This window comes from Dromaius novaehollandiae, chromosome 9 (genome assembly GCF_036370855.1).
Source record: "Dromaius novaehollandiae isolate bDroNov1 chromosome 9, bDroNov1.hap1, whole genome shotgun sequence".
Lineage (NCBI taxonomy): Eukaryota > Metazoa > Chordata > Aves > Casuariiformes > Dromaiidae > Dromaius > Dromaius novaehollandiae.
Genome location: NC_088106.1, coordinates 29101530 through 29119097, shown reverse-complemented (window position 1 = coordinate 29119097; position 17568 = coordinate 29101530). Strand labels below are relative to the sequence as shown.

Below are 17568 nucleotides of genomic sequence, written 5' to 3'. Positions count from 1 at the left end.
CCTGCTTCTGGAAAGATACCAGATCTAGAGAGCATATACAATACCTTCTTTCTCCAAGTAATTTATCACTGTCAGACCAATGCTGAAGAGCTGACAACCTCTTGAACAGCAGACCTATTCCCTGCTTTGACTTCAGGTGAAAGAAGAGAACTCCTCAGTGCAAAAGGAAACATTACAACTATTGATCTCCTTGGATACACTGTTGCACAGATTTTAAAATGTGTTTAGTTCCCAACTTTCCACTTCCTTGTGTTTAGCTTCTACCTTTTCCCATCCTAAATCTAGGTATTTTTAAAGTTGTGTCTACTAAATCTGCCACCCCATCAGGAGTGCTCAATAACTTGTATTCCCTGGCTGCTGCACCAGGGAAACCCATTCTTTTAAGATGGGAAGCTTAAGATTCTACCCCCTGCAGCCCCTGCGGAATATATACCCAATCAGTCCAGCGAAAGAGAGCCTGTCCTGACCAACTCTTTGTGACTTCTGCATCTCTGCAGTCCCTACAGCCATGCGCCGCTTGGGAGTAAGCTCTCACAAGATGCTCAACTTTATTGCCTGCTTATGACTCTCACTGACAACCCCTGAGCCTTTACTCCTTCCAGGGTCCGGAGCGAAGCTCTGGACACTCAGCTCACATTACTATGCCTCATCATCAGGTTCATCTCCTCATCTTTGCTGACGAGGCCTCCTCTGGCCTGGCTATTTCACTTCTGAAGAAGGAGTCAGGCTCATTTCAGACGATTCTTTTGCTGATTCTTAGGGATGCCTAAGCTTTTAGGTTTCTTGCTATCGGACTCTGCCTGCTCCCCATTTTCAAGGCTTCAAAGACACTGAAACTGAGACACTGGTTTATTTATCTGCACTTAGTGACAGTCATATCACAAGATGTGAGATACTATATATTTATACATTCTGATCCTATTTAATCTTGCTGTGGATAACTGCATTCGATAAAAATGTGCCTTTTAAAAAGTCTTGCTGAGGTCTTTGGTTTCAGTTATAATATCTGCAATGAGATTTAGAAGGTAGAGAATTATGGAAAAAAGCGTAGATCTAAATTCTCTGATAGGGCTTATAGCTGAAGTCTGAACTGTGCTATCTAATCTGAGCTAAAAACTGAAGGAGGAGACATAGTCCCCCTAGCGTCCACCAAGCATGGACCACAGCATTCTTCACTACTGCTTGTTTTTGTTGACTTATGACTCCTGGGAAAAGGTCAAGGAGTTTTGATTTCTAGGTAATTTCTATTATAATTCTACAGAAAGATATTCAAACTGAACAGACCTCATATCCTTGGTGTTACTAATTTAACTGACCAGAACACTTTGGTAGCTGAGACTTGACTTTTCTTTACTTACCTTCATTAAAGGTTTCCATACAGCATGATCCTGAAAACTTGTCCTGAGCTGCTGTACAGAACGGGACAAACTGTGCAAACATCTATAATGGAAAAGAAACGTTCACTGTAAAATATACACACACACACTTATATGCTTCTATAATATATACATTGATTCTACACATACAGAAACAGTTTTGAATTTGATAAATAATAGCCTGTAAATAGCAAGAGGAGAATATCCTACCAGCCAAAGATAATTTTTTCCCCCAATAAATTTTGCAACAGTGGAAATGGCTTCAAGTTTGTTTTAGCTTTTAAAAGATTAGCAGACATTCTAGCAAGTGCAGCATCAGACTTCAGCATGACAGAATTATTTGTACAGATCAGAAAAGCCTCCTACCTGACTGCAGCTAATCGCACCTTGATACTAGATTCAGACAAGCCATTAACAATACGGTCCATCATATTTTCAGTCTCAATGATCTGGAGCAAAAAAGGAATTAATGCTACATGAATAAAACAGTATAGGCATTTATGGGCTGCTCGTGTTTTTTGCCTGTAACACTTTAAACATTGCATAGGAAAAAACCTATGACTAAAATACCATCAAGCCACATTATCTTCCCAGATTAAGTGGAGTAAAGTGTGTAACCACATATCATTTAGAAAACAACATCCACACGCCTTGCTCAGCTACTGCTTTTAAAATGATTTTATTAATCATCAAGGAAGACGACAGTTATATATATGCTTTACCCTTAATGTCATATCAAAATAAAAGGCAGCATGTACAAGTCCACACAGTATATACAAACTACAGATTGGAGGCATGCTGTGAAGCCATCTAGAAAAAAAATACACAGCAGTTCATCTTCCATATTTAGACATGGCCAGTCCCAGCATTTAAGACTACGATAAAAGGCAGTTAATATCAAGGTGAAAGATAACTTTTCTATAATAAATAAACCCCTCTCACACACACACCAGTCACTTAGTGAAAGAAATATGCTTTAGTTAAGAGTCACTGTGTTCTGAATTACTGCTAACAGTTACTCCTCATTTTAGTAGTAATATAAGTAAAGGCATCCCTATTATTAACTAAAGCTGTTCATCCTGCAACAAAAGATAAATTTACAGGTTTGAATTTGGGAGATCCTGATTCATTCCCCACTGATAAATTCTCTTGCTAGTCATCTTTTCTATATTATGTTTTCCTGCCTTTCTGTTCATATCTTTCTTCCTTCTCTTTTTCCCCTTTAACCAGCAAATAAACCCAGAAAGTTCTCCTGTCTCCTGATCTTACCATTTCTGTTTGATATAGCAACTACTTGCTTCATTTAAAAAATAATGGTTTTGATCATTAATTTCCCTCCACTTCCCCCACACATCAAGTTCCTAACAACAGAGAGCACCGGTCATCCACGCAGAACCTCTCCTGTGCTGAGCAGGATTTGTTCTCCAGATCAATCGCTGTTTGTTCCTACAGCACAAGCCAAGCCCCACAGTCACGTCATAATCATGGAGCAAAGCGTGATTCTTTGTCAGTATGATTACACTTTCCAGGGTTTATTTTCAAGCAAATGTTTGGTTTATAGAAGGATACATGACAACATCGGTATTTTCTGTGCCTCAGAACATAGGCTTCAGAAATCTTAAGACTCACGTGCCATGACAACATCCCGGCACAGTTATGTGCAGAAAGAACAGGTTAAAACGCAATACATCGTGAGAATCTATAGTTCAGCCATCACTGTGAAGATTTATACATCAATAAACTTTCATCTTATGTGTTTTGTTACATTAATTTTTGTCTGGATTCCATACAAAAAGTGCAAGATAAAAGTCTGTATGAACAAAACTGAAAGAAAGCCTTGTCATTTCAACTTGTTTATACCAAAATGAAGAAAAAGAAGGGGGCGGGAGGGGGGAGGCGCACAACACATGCATCCAAATTCTTGCACTGCCCTTCAGCACAGCTTTCAGCTGTACCTTTGCATGACTGCTAAGGCTTTTCACAGGCTCACCTTTTTTCGGATATCTTCATCATTTGCTCCAAGGGAAGCATAGAGCTTGAAAGCAGCCTGGCGCAGTTCATGAGCGTGCTTCAAGTCATGGTCGAGCTATTTAAATAAAGGATAAATATCAAATTTAGACACTAAAAAAAACCCCAAGTGATATTTTCTTAATAGCTGTAAGCTAGTGCATATTCACTGGGAGGTCAAGGGGGATTTGATCATATGAGTTATGTGCTATCACACCATTTTTGAACTAATGAAATAGAAGGTGACTGGAAATAGCCAGCATGGATTTATCAGGGGTAAATTCATGCCTCACCAACCTGAGTGCCTTCTAATAATAAAATGACTCCTCTGTAGATGAGGGTAGAACAGCACATGTCACCTACCTTGACTTTAGCAAGGCTATCAACACGGTCCCCCACAGCATCCTTGTACTCAGGTTGAGACTTTATGGTCAGGATAAGTGAAAAACTAAGCCGGACCATCAGGGTTGGAGGACAATGGTTAATGGTTCACACTGCCCACAGACGTGTTACAAGCAGAGCTCCTCAGGACCTATTCTGGGACCTATCCTGTTTAATATCTTTATGAATGACCTGGAGGAGATGGAGTGCACCCTGATCGAGCTTGTGGATGACACCAAATTGTAGGGGGGGGACGCAGTCAGTGATCTTGAGGACAGGGCTGTCATTCAGAGCGATCTTGACAGGTTGGAGGAATGGGCCAACAGGAATCCTGTGGAATTCAACAAGGAGAAATGCAGAGACCTGCACCTGGGAAGGAATAACCCCCTGCAATGGTACAGGCTCTGCTGAAAAGGACCTGAGGGTAAGCTAAACACGAGCCAGCAGTGTGGCAGCATGCCCTGGAAGCCAAGGTGGCTAACAGCACTCTTGGCTGTAACCAACAGGAGCGCAGCCAGTGGATCACAAGAGGTGATTTACTCTCCTTTACCTGACATTCATTAGAGCAAACCTGGAAAACTGCCCTGTTCCCCTCGTCCCCCCAAGCACAAAAAGGATGTTGATGATCTTGAGCAAGTCCAGCAGAGGGTCACCAAGACGGTCAGAGGGCTGGAGCACTTGCCCCGTGAGGAGGGGATGAGGGAGCTGGGCTTGTTCAGCTGGCCGAGGAGAAGGCTGAGGGGGCACCTGAGAGCAGCCTTCCCATACCCATGATAAGGCTACAAAGAACATGAAGCCAGGCTCCTTACGGAGGTGCAGAGCCAGGAGAGACAGCAGTCAAATTGACAGAGCAGAGGTTACTACTGGATATAAGGAAAAGTTTTTCACTGGGAGGAGAGTCAAATATTGGAACAGATTACTCAGACTGGTTGTTTAACCTCCATTCCTAGCAGTTTTCAAGAGCTAGCTGAACAAAGCCACCTTGAGCAACCTCATCTCAGGTCAGCATTGACCCTGCTTTGAACAGAAGATTAGGACTAAAGACCTCCTAATGTCCCTTCCAAACAGGATTATTCTAGGATTCTAACTGCCCTCAAAACTCCGTACCAAAGGGTATCATAAAATGAAGTGATAGTTAAATTCTACACAAAATATTTGCCAGAAAAAACAGTATTATACAGCAAAGTGCTGAAACAAAAGAACTGTCAAAAGTTAAGCTGTTTGAGTAATTCTCTTTGGTGCGGCTATATTACAGCAAAATGTATTATGTCGTTGTTAAAAATATTTGAAATAGAAGACTATAATCCGTTCTGCAGAGTCCTCACTCATCTAGTTTTTACCTTATAGGGTGTAATTCAATGCATTTCGTACAAGGTAAGCTCCCTGGCTTCACAGCTGACTATTTTTAGAGACTTTCTGAACACTCAAAGCAATGTCATAATATTTATAACTGTTCCACTCATGTTTGGAACCTAATGATGTTTTGCATGCTATAGCCAATGACCATTACTTCCCAGCCAAATACTAAACTTCCTTCTGCTTATTTAGTTTTATACTGTGACTAATAGTTTTTTGGTTTTTTTTTTAATATTTCATTTGCATTTTTACATAGAATTCCAAGCATCTGTATAGGCGGAATCAATCCTATTCTATAGAAGCCTGAGAAATGAGTCTGCTCCTTGGGCCAACTTCAGAGAGAGAAAAAAAAAGAAAAAAAAAAGGCTCTGTAAGGCAAGTCTTTCAAATACTTCCAAAAAATAAAAAGCAGACTCTGTGACGGGGAAGGGAATAAGCAATGGATGTTTCCCTATGTGGAATATCAAAAGCAATCCTGCTTCTGAGGTTGACTGATCCAGTAGTGCTTTGGAAACTGTATGCAAATCTGGAAACAAACAGGTTTACAGATGAAAGCTCCCTGTACAACACCTATGGAAGTAATAGGCTCTGAGGTGTATTTGGTTCCTGTTTATCCAATCTACTTGCAAGTGCAGACAACTAATAATATGAAACACTATACAACATTCAAATGTTTTTCTGTTTAACCAAACAGAACAGTCTCTGAACTTAATAATACTCACAAACCTGACCTAAGAATTGAAATCAGTCTCTCATCACATGGGCTATTATCTCTTATGCAGCTGAAGTGCACTGGTTCCTGAAGATAAGCCTTTTAAACTCTGCAAAGCAGAAACATGACAGATGTCTCAGTCTGGTACTTTCTTACTATCTCTGGAAAATGTCATGAAACTCCTATAGTAAAGCTGTGTTAAAGTACCCAGAGCCCATCTCCCTATGTTCCATAGAGAAGAACAGCAGCATCCTGCTTACAGATGTAGAGAGGAGACCAGGTGTACACAAAGACCTTAGCTTGGATATTACAGGCTCCAGAAAGAGCAGCGAGTGAGCAAAGACCTGGGGACTACGTGCATCAGGAACCCAGTCCTGATGGACCTTTGTCACCTTTCTGATGAGGAACTCGGATGCAAGGTTTAAATAGAATAAAAAACATCCTGGACATTTAAGTCACCGTTTGTTAAGGTCATTGTTTTTGCACACTTTTGAAGGTTTCAAACCAGACGAAGAAACATACCCTTTTGATATCAGTGATTGCACTCACTGAGCTGGGATACTTGAAGTAGTCAGCAAGCATGACAATGAGGTGGTCGGTAATGCTGGCAATTCTCTGGAGCTCCACATCTGTTTCGATCAAATAGGCCAGTGTTTCTGCTCCTTCTACTCGCTCTTCCAGCAGTCTGTCCTTACTACACATCCGAACCAAACATGGCAGAGTCTGAAAAGTGGAAAAAAAAAAAAAGTGACCATGGTTCAGAAGTTTAGCAAAACCTAAAAATTCCACTCAATAATTCATATTTGCACAGGCTTATTTGTATTAAACAAAAGTACCCCTGCTGCCATCAATGAGCACTTGATGCCTCCTGCCATTTTATGATCCAGGACTGACTGAGGACTGTGCAGCCAAGAACAACCTCGGGACTTCCTTGACCCACGCTGGCTGCCAAGAGCCCTAAGAAGTAGCTTTGAACAACCAGAAATGAGGTCCACTTGGAATCCAGGTCCGTTATTCTGCCTTATCCCTGACATACCCCCTACCTTGGTTACAGTCACATGGCAACATTTTTGTCATGCCTTCTCTACTGTAAACATTAAAACCAATAAAATACATCTTTGCCTGAAACTCAGTGAAAGGCACTTAACTCTGTAAAGACCAATTCGCCAGTGGTTGGGACTCAACTCTCTCACTCAAGCCTCACCAAGTATTAAAAACTTTCATGAAAATCCATCAGGAATGACAGAGCCAAGGCTTTTGCTTGTATAACTCCAATAACTTCAACAGAATTACGCTAGCAGAGAACCTTTCTCAGAGTTCTGTTTTTGAGAATCGAAATAACGTTCAAATGATTAAGTAGATAAATATCTTATCTTCATTCCACAGAAAAAGAGACAGAGTTAGGTGACGTGCCTACATTTATTAAAGAAAAAAAGTGTTACTGCAAGGATGACCATTCACATTGTGAATCTTCTAGCTAATCTAATGAACCAAAGCACCTCCTCTTTGCATATCTTTCACTTAGGACATCAGATAACCAAAATGAAGAGGAGTTTAAGCCTGAAGAGTTGAAAACCAATTCTAACAACACAGACATACCTAAGGACCTTCTATTTCCTTAGCAAATTAGTTGGAACTCTTTAAAACAGGGGAGACAGTTTCTGAGGGCAGGGAAATTTAAATACCCCTCAGAAATCACCTCATTTCCAAAAGTAAGATTTCTAGGACCTCTGCAAGTTTGTTCCAGGCTTGCTTGAAATCTTCAGGCATTGCATTGGTACAATACTTTTTCATCTGTATAATTCAGAACTGCACCATAATGATTAAATACTGTTAGTTTCAATTACTGAGCTGGCATAAGGGATATTAAAAAGTAAGTCTAGCATACACACAACCATAAAAGCCGGACATAAGCTCTCATCGCAAGTGACATTCAGGTTGACTGGAAAGAGAAGTGGAATTCCATTACAGACTGAACCACAAAGGCACTGTACTTCCCAACTCTCTCTAGCGTCAAATAGTCTGAAAGGAGCAATTTTAATTCCTTAAAAATTGTTAATGCCCAGGAGATGAAGAGGAAAGCAACAATATTTAAGTAGATACACCAAAGCACACTTTCAAACTATGCCATAGGTATGTGTGGAGTGAAGAAAGATAAGGAAGGTTACAATGGAAGTTAAGCCATTGAAAGCAAAACCTCTTTTGGAATTCAAAGGCTAGGTATTGCCAAGTCATGGGCTGCAAGTACCTGAGAAATATGAACCTCAGTACCTTTCAACTTCACACAATGCCATCACTTTAAAATTAAGCAAAATCAGGTATTCCAAAGAACATATTAACTGTTGCATTAGACCTAAGGGGTTGTACAACATAATGAATGTAGAGGACTATGGTACGGTGTTAGAAGTGTAAGAGGAACGGTTGCAAAGCCCACTGGGCCTTTCCTGGCCACCAGATAAAGTCTGAAATGCTCTCTGAAAACAGACTGTAAAGATGGAACATTTAATTCACATAGCATCACTGGGATGAGTCACGGTATCTGGACAGATGGTCACTTTCATTATTAGGATTTCAAAGAAATAAGTTCCATTCCAAGCAAAACTCCATTAATTATCAACCACCTTCTCGCTCTCCTCCCCACCCCAACAGACTTGTTTTTCACGTTACAGGCACAACTACTCAAACTGAGCAACAAAAAAAAAAAAAATTTCAAACCCAGTTTGGAAATGCATATGCCTGCTCTTTCTGCAACTGAACAAATTTTGACCGCAAAGGGTTGAAACTCTCTTCAACAATTTCTGAAAACTAAAGGAGGCATTTTTTGGTTGTAGTTCACAGCAGGTCAAGCAATTTATGACTGGATTTACCACAGACTGAGACAAAGTGATATTCTATAAGTACGAGCTCCTAAAGTGACCATCAGAAGGAAAGAGGGAATTAAATGAGTTATTTAAACAATCAGAATAAGGCAGCAAAGTTCTGTGCCCTCCTTCTTTCTCCACTCTTCTGTCTACTCACAATATTTTCAGCAATTTTTAGTCCAAAGTTTAAAATGTCTGTTTGTGCAGAAGAAGCTTCCATAAAAAAGAAAACTTCCCTATTGCTGCAGAGCAAAAGTCCATAAACTGGCAGGCAAATCAACTCAGAAAGGTTTACGAAGCCTGCAGTTACCAGAACTGCCCATGTGGCACAGCATACGGAGCTCCACACAGACAGTTAGCGGTCAGCTATCAGCAGTAGTTTGCCTTTGCCTCCAGCAGTAGCTCCCTATTTCTTCTCCCCAGAGGAGAGCAGTTCTGGAGCCCACACTTCCTCATCAGGATGCAGCACCGGGGCTAAGCAGGCAGTGGGGGATTTCTGAAGGGAAGAAATTCTTGAAAGAGAAGTTAAGAATGAGGCTTGCAAGAGAGAGAGAGAGAGAGAGAGATTGGGAGCATGAAATTGTGGCCTCTCTCTCTGCAGATGTTGTAGGGGAAGGCAAGGCAGGCTGGAGAGGTGTTAGGTATCGCAGTGAGGGAAGGCGATGGAGCTGGGCTGCCTCGCTCGAGGTCAGGCCATGCGCCTGTGCAGAACAGAAGCTGCCATCCCTGCTAGCAGCACAGCGCTGGAGTAACTGCGTTCTGGACCTCCTTGCTTAAAAAGGCTGGAGGGAGGGGCCTTTGCCTCAGCCAACAGGGATTTTCATCTGTATGTCATTATCTGGAACGACGGACACCAAAATCCCACTAATGAAAGCTTTAGATATGCCAGACTCTACTGCTACAACCATTGAAAGGGAAAAATACATTTTCTTACCACAGTATCTTACCTACAACCTACTCATTCTCCAGCATTCCCCAGAAGTAGGCCTTAGGGACAGTTCTGGACAGACACTCTGGTGACGGTTTTCCAGTTTAAAGTGCAAGTTTGTAGGAGCCCTCAGGATTTGGTACAAGACCGCAGTTAGAAGACACTCATCAGCATCTTCTGCAGCCCTTAGTGGGGAGAACTCTCTGCTGTTCTAAGCAGTAAGCGCAGCTATCTGCAGTGCCACGGGCCTGCAGCACGCTCCGGGGTCACGCTCGCTTATCAGCTGCCTGTTCACGCGAGAGGAACTCAACGCCACAGAGAGGCCTTCACAGCCAAGTGACTGCTGTCAAAAATTACCGGGTTTCAGATCTCAGACCAGCAAATACTGACAATAACTGCTTTGCCGATTGCTGGTTAGACCCTTCGGTTGCTAGATTCATTCCAGGAACATGTACCTTACCAATTTCAGAACAGCAGTACATACAGGGAAAAAAAATTAGCTTTCATGCATTTAAACTGTTTTCTTAACTCTGCACTGTGAATTATTCTCTGGAAGGATGGATTCTAAAAAACACACTAAAGAAAGCTTTGAGTCTGCCAGAATCCTCTTCTGTAACTATTAAAGGAAGTGAACATCTTTTCTTACTTTAGTATTACAGTAATATTTCAATATAATAAAGAGAAACAAGCAGTGCTAGTATTTTCTGATATCTAGCTGATATGCTTGCTCATCAGCAGCTTTTTCTGACTAGCTACGGAAGTATGACTATCAAGAGAAACATGACATTCCTATGGTGTTCAGTGAAGTTAACTTTATTAGGAAGTTAGTTGAGTATAAAAATTAAATCCAATATTTCGGCATGAGAGTTTTTTTTGTTTATAAGAAATTTCCCCAAAGTATGAAGCAACAATGTCCAGACAAATCTACAAAAATGTTGTGAATCCTGAGACATCATGTGCCCATATGACAGACTCCATTTATAGACTATGCAGGCATTATGACTAGTCTTGTGAAATAAACTGGTGAAAGACAAATTAGTGCTCCATCTGTATCAGAGACCAAGCCAGTAATGTTGTTTCCAGGTTACTTACACATGATGACTGAACTTACAAACATCAAATGGGGGTGTGTGTCAAACTCTGGGATATTTATACCTGGATACAGACTTCCTAGTATGATTCTTTACTTAAAGTTTCTTAAAAGAGCCATATTGCTGTAAAAGCTTAAAGACACAAAGGGAAGTTAGGGATCTGATTTTTTAATAAACATCTGGAGAACTTGGTGCTTTTGAAATCTTCAGTGTAACAAACCTTTTTGTAACTTTTTATACGAGACATACAAATAAAAGCAGGGATAGACCCACATGAGTTTTCTGTGTTACACAGAAAACTGTTTAACCTGCTCACCTTGAGAACGATGCAGGAATCGTCTGTTCGTATTGCTCCAGCTCTGCACATGGAAGTAAGGCTGCAACGGGATAGTAAAATACGTATTCACCTATCACTGTTTTTTATGCACGTAAGAAAGGCAATGCAAAATAAATGACTGTACCAGTGAAACATACTTCGCTCTGTCTTACTGTTCATTTCAATACATTTATGCTTAGATGACTTTGATTTGGGCACGTGAACAAATTTCTAAATGCATGCTTCTAAGCGAATTTACAGTACGGTACATCTTGCTGGAACACTGATGAATACACACACTGTAAACTGGTCAAAACAGGCCTCACCAGCAAACCTCACTGATATACAAACCCCGTATACTGGCAGAAAACAAAATGAATCACCTTCATTAAGATACAGGTGCAGTGTACACCAGCCTGTCCTTTGCTGCACACAGGATGGGCCAGCACTTAAATGATATGGAGGGGACGTACATAGGGTTGGTGGTTGACAACACAGCTTAGTCAAATTGTACGAGCTTTGTGCTAGCCTAGGAGGTGTGGTTTTGTTCTAATACTTTTCCACAGGTGTCTTAACACCCTGTTGGAATAAGCACATCCTTGCTAATGATGCATGTGATTGAGTATCTACCATCAAACCAAACCTGTGGCTGTTCATTCTTAGATGACATTTGCGGTAAAATCACAGACTGTGAATATGACAATTCCGAGGTCTCAGACTACAATGCTGATGCACAACAGCAGGCAAGTGCATTAGTTGCTGTGTGTAACTACCTGAACACGTGCTGCAAGCCACCAGAAATGCAAGTAGTTCATCCACTAATAAAAGTGTAGTTCAGTGGTTTAAATTTATATTTCGGGACGCAAGTAGGTTACTTCTATCAAAGTCAGGAGAACACAGTTCACTGAACTCTGTTACCTGCTCAGCTGTGAGGCAGCAGAACGAGGGTGGAGGATGACTGCTCTGCGTTCAGTGCATGTGCAGCATGCCCCGATAGTGAGGTTTAAAAAACAAACAAAACTTCACTGAATTTCAGTGAAAGTCACTGAGAACTGACATGTTTCAACTCTCAGTTGGGGAGGTTAAAAGTGCACACAGGGTCGACTACAATTGCTCAGCTAAAGAGCAGTAATACGCTAATACGCCATAACCACACCATGTTTTGCTGCATTCCTGTGCTCTTTCCAAGTGCCTAAGGAGAGGGCTTTCACCCATAAGAACCTCAGTCCTGTTCCAAACACCTACCAGTGACAGACACAGCTAAAATCCCACAATCAAAAATCTTTTTATATTTTTCCTCAGAAGTGAACAGATGAGACTTGACCATTAGCCCAGAGATCGTTCTGTAGACATTACTGTCTAACCCTGGGGACTGATGGCAGGAGATGCTGATTTTCATGTCTGAACAATTACAAGAAAAGTACCAGTCTTGCAGTTGATATTTAGTCCAGTTAGACCTTGTCTGCCAGACAAAGTGTTCTAGTTTAAGCATGAAATAAAGTAGCTTTGCTTTACTGAATGCAAGAAAACATTCATAACTTATCAACTGCCTCATAGCTTGAGATCAATAGAAAAGATGCATCTCTTCTAGTTTTATTTTTAATTGTAATTCTCCATCTCTTCTCTGGATTGTCAAAGAAACACAAAATCAATCACAGCTGAGAAGCCAGAATCAAGACTGTGCTGGCAAAAGCATCGGTGAAATTGTTTGGTGAACTGAATTAGAGAACTGATCCAGATCAAAAATAAGCCAGCAACATCTAAAAGGAGAGTCTTCAATGCAGAGAATTAAATTAAACGAATCTAAACCAATCAATACATTGGTGACTAACATCTTGAGTTATGCTCGATGATGGGAAAAAAAAAATCTGTCACTGTAAACTACTACTTTAACCATCTGAAGTCATTTATCCCATCATCGTCAACACAACAGAAGGAAAGAGGCCTTAAAAGGAGTCAATTCCTAGCTTATGAAATGAGTAACCCTAGTGTTACTGCTATGGAACATTGTCCCGCTGTGTCACATATTATATGACCATGCCAAAATGTGTCTGTGCCAAAGGGCAAAGTTCTAATTGATCTATAATATTAAGTAAACATTAATTTTGCTGTACCAGTACGAGAAGCTGAAATAATAATTTATTTTAATTAAAAACCTTGGGGAGAGAGTCTAGCTCTTCTCCCTGTTCTCATCTTGGTACTCAACACAACCCAGCCCCAGTCCATGAAGCGAGTCCTTGGGACACCATTGTAACAATGACATTATCTTGTATTACAAGATAAAATATTATTATTTGACTCTGTAAGAATATAAGATTGACCATAGCCTTTTCACAGTTAAACTTGTCATAAAATCTAAGCTATTAGTGAAAGCTGCAGTTCAGCTTATGTCTACTCATATGCTTGAGTAGACATTCTTGATAAAATTGCTGCCCAGTGACATTTTTTCCTGTTTATGTATGAAAAAGAGTGAACGTTATGCTATAAAGAGCATTAGGCAAGAAACATTTCTTCAAGAATTTAGATAATGCAAATATCATTATTTTTAAGTTTTAACGTTTTAGATCTCATTTATATTAATCTACAACAAGAAAAAAGGGAACAGTTAAAAAAATAAGTAATAAATTGCAAGCTATTTCATCCTAATTCCTGATGAAAATTACCATTTGGCTGATGTGAGCTGCATTTCAATAGGCTTGTCCCTTTGTAACATCTTGACGAAAATTTGTGGTAACAATTCTCCATCAACCAACACTGCAAACAATGAAAGAGAACTCAGAACATAATTCCAGTTCAACCAGTCAATAAAACGAATGTCAAATTAGCAACCATAGCCTTATGCTTACCATTTACAAGAGTCATTGATACCTGTGGGTTTTCAAAGGCTAGAACTGAGAAGCATTTCAATGCTTGCATTCGAACCTGTGTGAAAACATAGTATATATGAAGCATAAATGTAAATACTAACTTGTAAGCAGTTAGACCAAACCACTGTATAGGCTTACAGAAAATAATTCTGTACAATCAATAAGAAATTCAGAGGATGGTTAAAAGGCAGGTGGAAGCATCCAAGATGCAGCTTGACTCCTCTGATCTCCCTGCTGGAATTACCCTTCTATGTTGGGTGTTGTTAACTATTCGTGAAAGAGAGAAAGCGAGGGCTAGCAGGTGGGAACCAGAGGTTCAGAGTTACCAGTCTCATTCGTGATGCTCTGCAGACTTGCCAACAGCAACAGCAATGGGAGTATCATAACAGTAATACGTATTATTTCAAAGATAGTCTCAGAGTACCCAAGGGAGTCAGAAACTCATGCCATTGGGACTTACATTTCAGAAGTCTTTAAACGTTACTTTAATAAAACATCTAACAACAACGATCTACCTGAACTGACTCTAAGCTAATCTTAGAAGGAATAGATTCTATAAACTTTACCGCCGCTACGCAATCTCAGCTATCACCTACACACAAACAACTCAATTCTCTTCATGCTGGATTGTCCTCCTCCAAGCCAAAACTAGTCTTGGTTGGTCAGACAACCTTTCATGGCCGCCTAGCCAACCCAGGCTATGAAGTCTATATAACCTCTTTTTCCACACAAGGAAGACCACCATCATCTTCCCAGCTATAGAATCCAATTCAGTCTTTGACTTCATCCTCTGAAATTCCACATATTTAAACTGTGTCCATGTCTTCCCACATTTCTGCTACCACTACATTCTTGATGTGACAGGAAAGCAAAAGGTGCAGATTTTTGACCTAAAACACCTGTCACTGAAGAAAGCACTTGATGTTACTGCAAGTTAGGTTTAGGTCTCCTGTCTAGCCTCAACAAAAACTCCTAGAAAGTCCAAGGGTAGACAATGACTATAAAGATCAAACTTCTGCTTATTAATTCTATACCATGGCTGTGATTAGATATTAAGTTCTCTCTCATCAGCAGCAACGAAGTCTTAGTTGGGAGAAATGGATAGCAGGCCATCTGGCTTCAGAACAAAAGCCTCATTAGACAACTCCTCCATTTAGTTTTCACACAAGATCTAATGAATTTAGTGTATTTTTCAAAGCAGCAGGAAGCAGAGATTCTATATTGAAAAGCACTGAAAAGAGTCAAACCACAGCTGAAGGGCTGTATTCCTGCCAGAAGCAAGCAAGCTGGGAGGAGAGTGGGAGAAGGGCAAACATTTTCTAATGAAAACAACTGAAGTCTAGCTAGAAGTTAACTGTCTTAAAAGATACTGTTCTATTAATGACAGTTATTAAAATTACTAAGACAACTGCTTTCTCTGCTGGTACTTTCCTGGTACTGGTACTGTAATGAGCTCCAACTTCTTTCCTTTAAAATAGCTGTTCAAAAAATTAAGAAAGGTTCAAAGTGACACATGGTTTGGAAAATTCACATTACACCACAAGCTGGAAAAGGTCAGCTACTTTGCTAAAAGAAGAAAGACCAAAATGTTGCCTGATCATTATAAAAACTCACTAATACAGGAAAATAAAAACCAGAAATCTATCAGTCTCACTGACTAAATGCTGAAGACCTCCTACTTCCTAGTAGATGCTTCTCCTCCCCGCACCCCGCAAAACCACGAAGGTAATGACCCACTGGAACAGAATACCAGATTTCCTTTCACATGAAATGCTCATTTGAAGACTGGCTTTCATTCTCTAAGATACTCTAATTATCAAGAATGTTCTTCATTAAGCAGGAGATCAAAATGGACAATAAGCACAATTATCTGATCTAGTCTTAATCAACCAGTGAACAGCATATTTTCAAGAACATAAAAAAGGACAACAACATTCATTAGATACTTTGTATTAGGTATTGTAATAAAAATAACTCAGCATAAGATAAATAGTACCTTCATAGGAAAGGCCATGAAACCTCAACTGCTTAGAAGTCATAGGATTGGCTTTAGATAGATTTCAGAAGTTTTTGCACTTCTGTTAGCCCCTGATAACCAATTATACAGAAGAGCCTCAAAAAGCACATGTACTTCTTCATGCGCTCAAACATTTTATCTACTAATCCACAGCAGACTCCTGGGGGTCTGTTTAGGATTTGGAATTTTGGCCTTACACTGAAGAGAGCTAGCTGATCTTCTGTGCCACCAAGCTAAAGATACAATATGGTGCTTTTTCAGAGGTGGTACGTGAAGAGAGCACTACATCAGAGTAGTCCTTTTTCCTGATGGTACTCTACCCATCCGGAATAGGCTTCCAAAGCATAACACAGGATGGAGCTGAGACTCAAGAGATTCGGTGAGCGTATCACATCAGTAGCTGGCTGCCTCCCCAGATTCCACATCCAGGTTTTCACAAGCTTGACTTCTGTTTAGGATAGCTCCCCTTTGCTTCTTTTCTGCTCAATTAAGACCTTTTTTAATGGTTTGTCGAGTGCTGGTTCTCATTTAGATCAACAAATACCAGCTCTGTCTTAATTAACGGTGTTTAACTTTACAGAACACTCCAAAACAATACATCTCATTTTGATATAAATCCATATGGCACATAAAAACAACTGGTATTCTAGAAATACACATTACACAGATTTACAATTTTGGTTCATATGCATAGGGTTCCATCACCTTCATTTAGATCACTTTCATAAACTGATATAAAACACTGAATAATTTTAATGTCTTACTTTGTAGGAGGTGGAGACTAACAGATGGGCGATATTCTGAACTGCTCCGTGGTTAAACAAGATTGTTTGGTGATCTGGACCCTACAAAAGAAAACAAGAGGTGATTTTTTTTTTCTTTTTTAAGAACATGTAAAGTTTTCACTAATTGCAATTTTTATAAGTATTAAAAGGTAGATTTACTAACAGCTACTTTTGTAATCAGTTGGCATACTTTTCTTTAAAATAAAGTAGTCTAAATACATCATTTCATAGCATGTGCCATTTTCTGGTAACTATTTTGACACTCTTTCTCAAAAGGAAACTATGGACTAGGAATAGGCAGATCAGAAATAGAATAAGTGAAATTATTTTTCACAAATGAAGGAACACTGATAGAGTGCTTAAGTTCCTGTTCTTCACATTGGAAGTAATTACTGGGAAAGTCCTGATTTTCTCTGAAAATCATGTAAAAGAACCCCAGTGATTTTAATGTCTTTTTCACTGGTAGTATTAAGCATTTTGAACAGTTCTAGCTCCAGAAGAGAGACAATTAATTCTAAAACTGTTTCCAGACAGAATGTCACAGTGCTTTGAGAACAGATTTACATTTTCCTCCTACAGAGTATTTTAGTTTCAAACATATTTAACCACAAATCTAGTCAGCCATCACCCATTTACTGGCTTTAAGATTTAACAAAACAATGAAACATCAGTATTTTTCCAAAAAAGCATTTGGAACTAACACAAATACTGAATTTTGCAGAAGAAAGGTCTCAGAGCTTCTATAGTATGACGAGGCTACATGAGGTCAGAAAAAAACATGAAATCCCAATGGGCCCTGCAACCATCAATAGTCTTTTATGAGATCTGATCTTACTTCCAAACATCTCTTTAGAAGCAGATTCATGACTCT

General features: G+C 39.8%; 1 protein-coding gene across 8 annotated transcripts in view; it reads right to left on the bottom strand.

Moving 5' to 3' along the window:
- ARMC8 (armadillo repeat containing 8) overlaps positions 1–17568 on the bottom strand; it is a 78887-nt gene that overhangs the window by 13659 nt on the left and 47660 nt on the right. For all 8 annotated transcript variants that reach the window (XM_064517051.1, XM_064517053.1, XM_064517056.1 and 5 more), the window contains 8 exons: positions 16677–16757; positions 13875–13950; positions 13692–13782; positions 11029–11089; positions 6355–6555; positions 3367–3462; positions 1743–1825; positions 1359–1440 (listed from right to left, as the gene is read on the bottom strand). In XM_064517051.1, coding sequence (XP_064373121.1) covers positions 1359–1440; positions 1743–1825; positions 3367–3462; positions 6355–6555; positions 11029–11089; positions 13692–13782; positions 13875–13950; positions 16677–16757 — 771 coding nt within the window. The remainder of the gene's footprint in view (positions 1–1358; positions 1441–1742; positions 1826–3366; positions 3463–6354; positions 6556–11028; positions 11090–13691; positions 13783–13874; positions 13951–16676; positions 16758–17568) is intronic.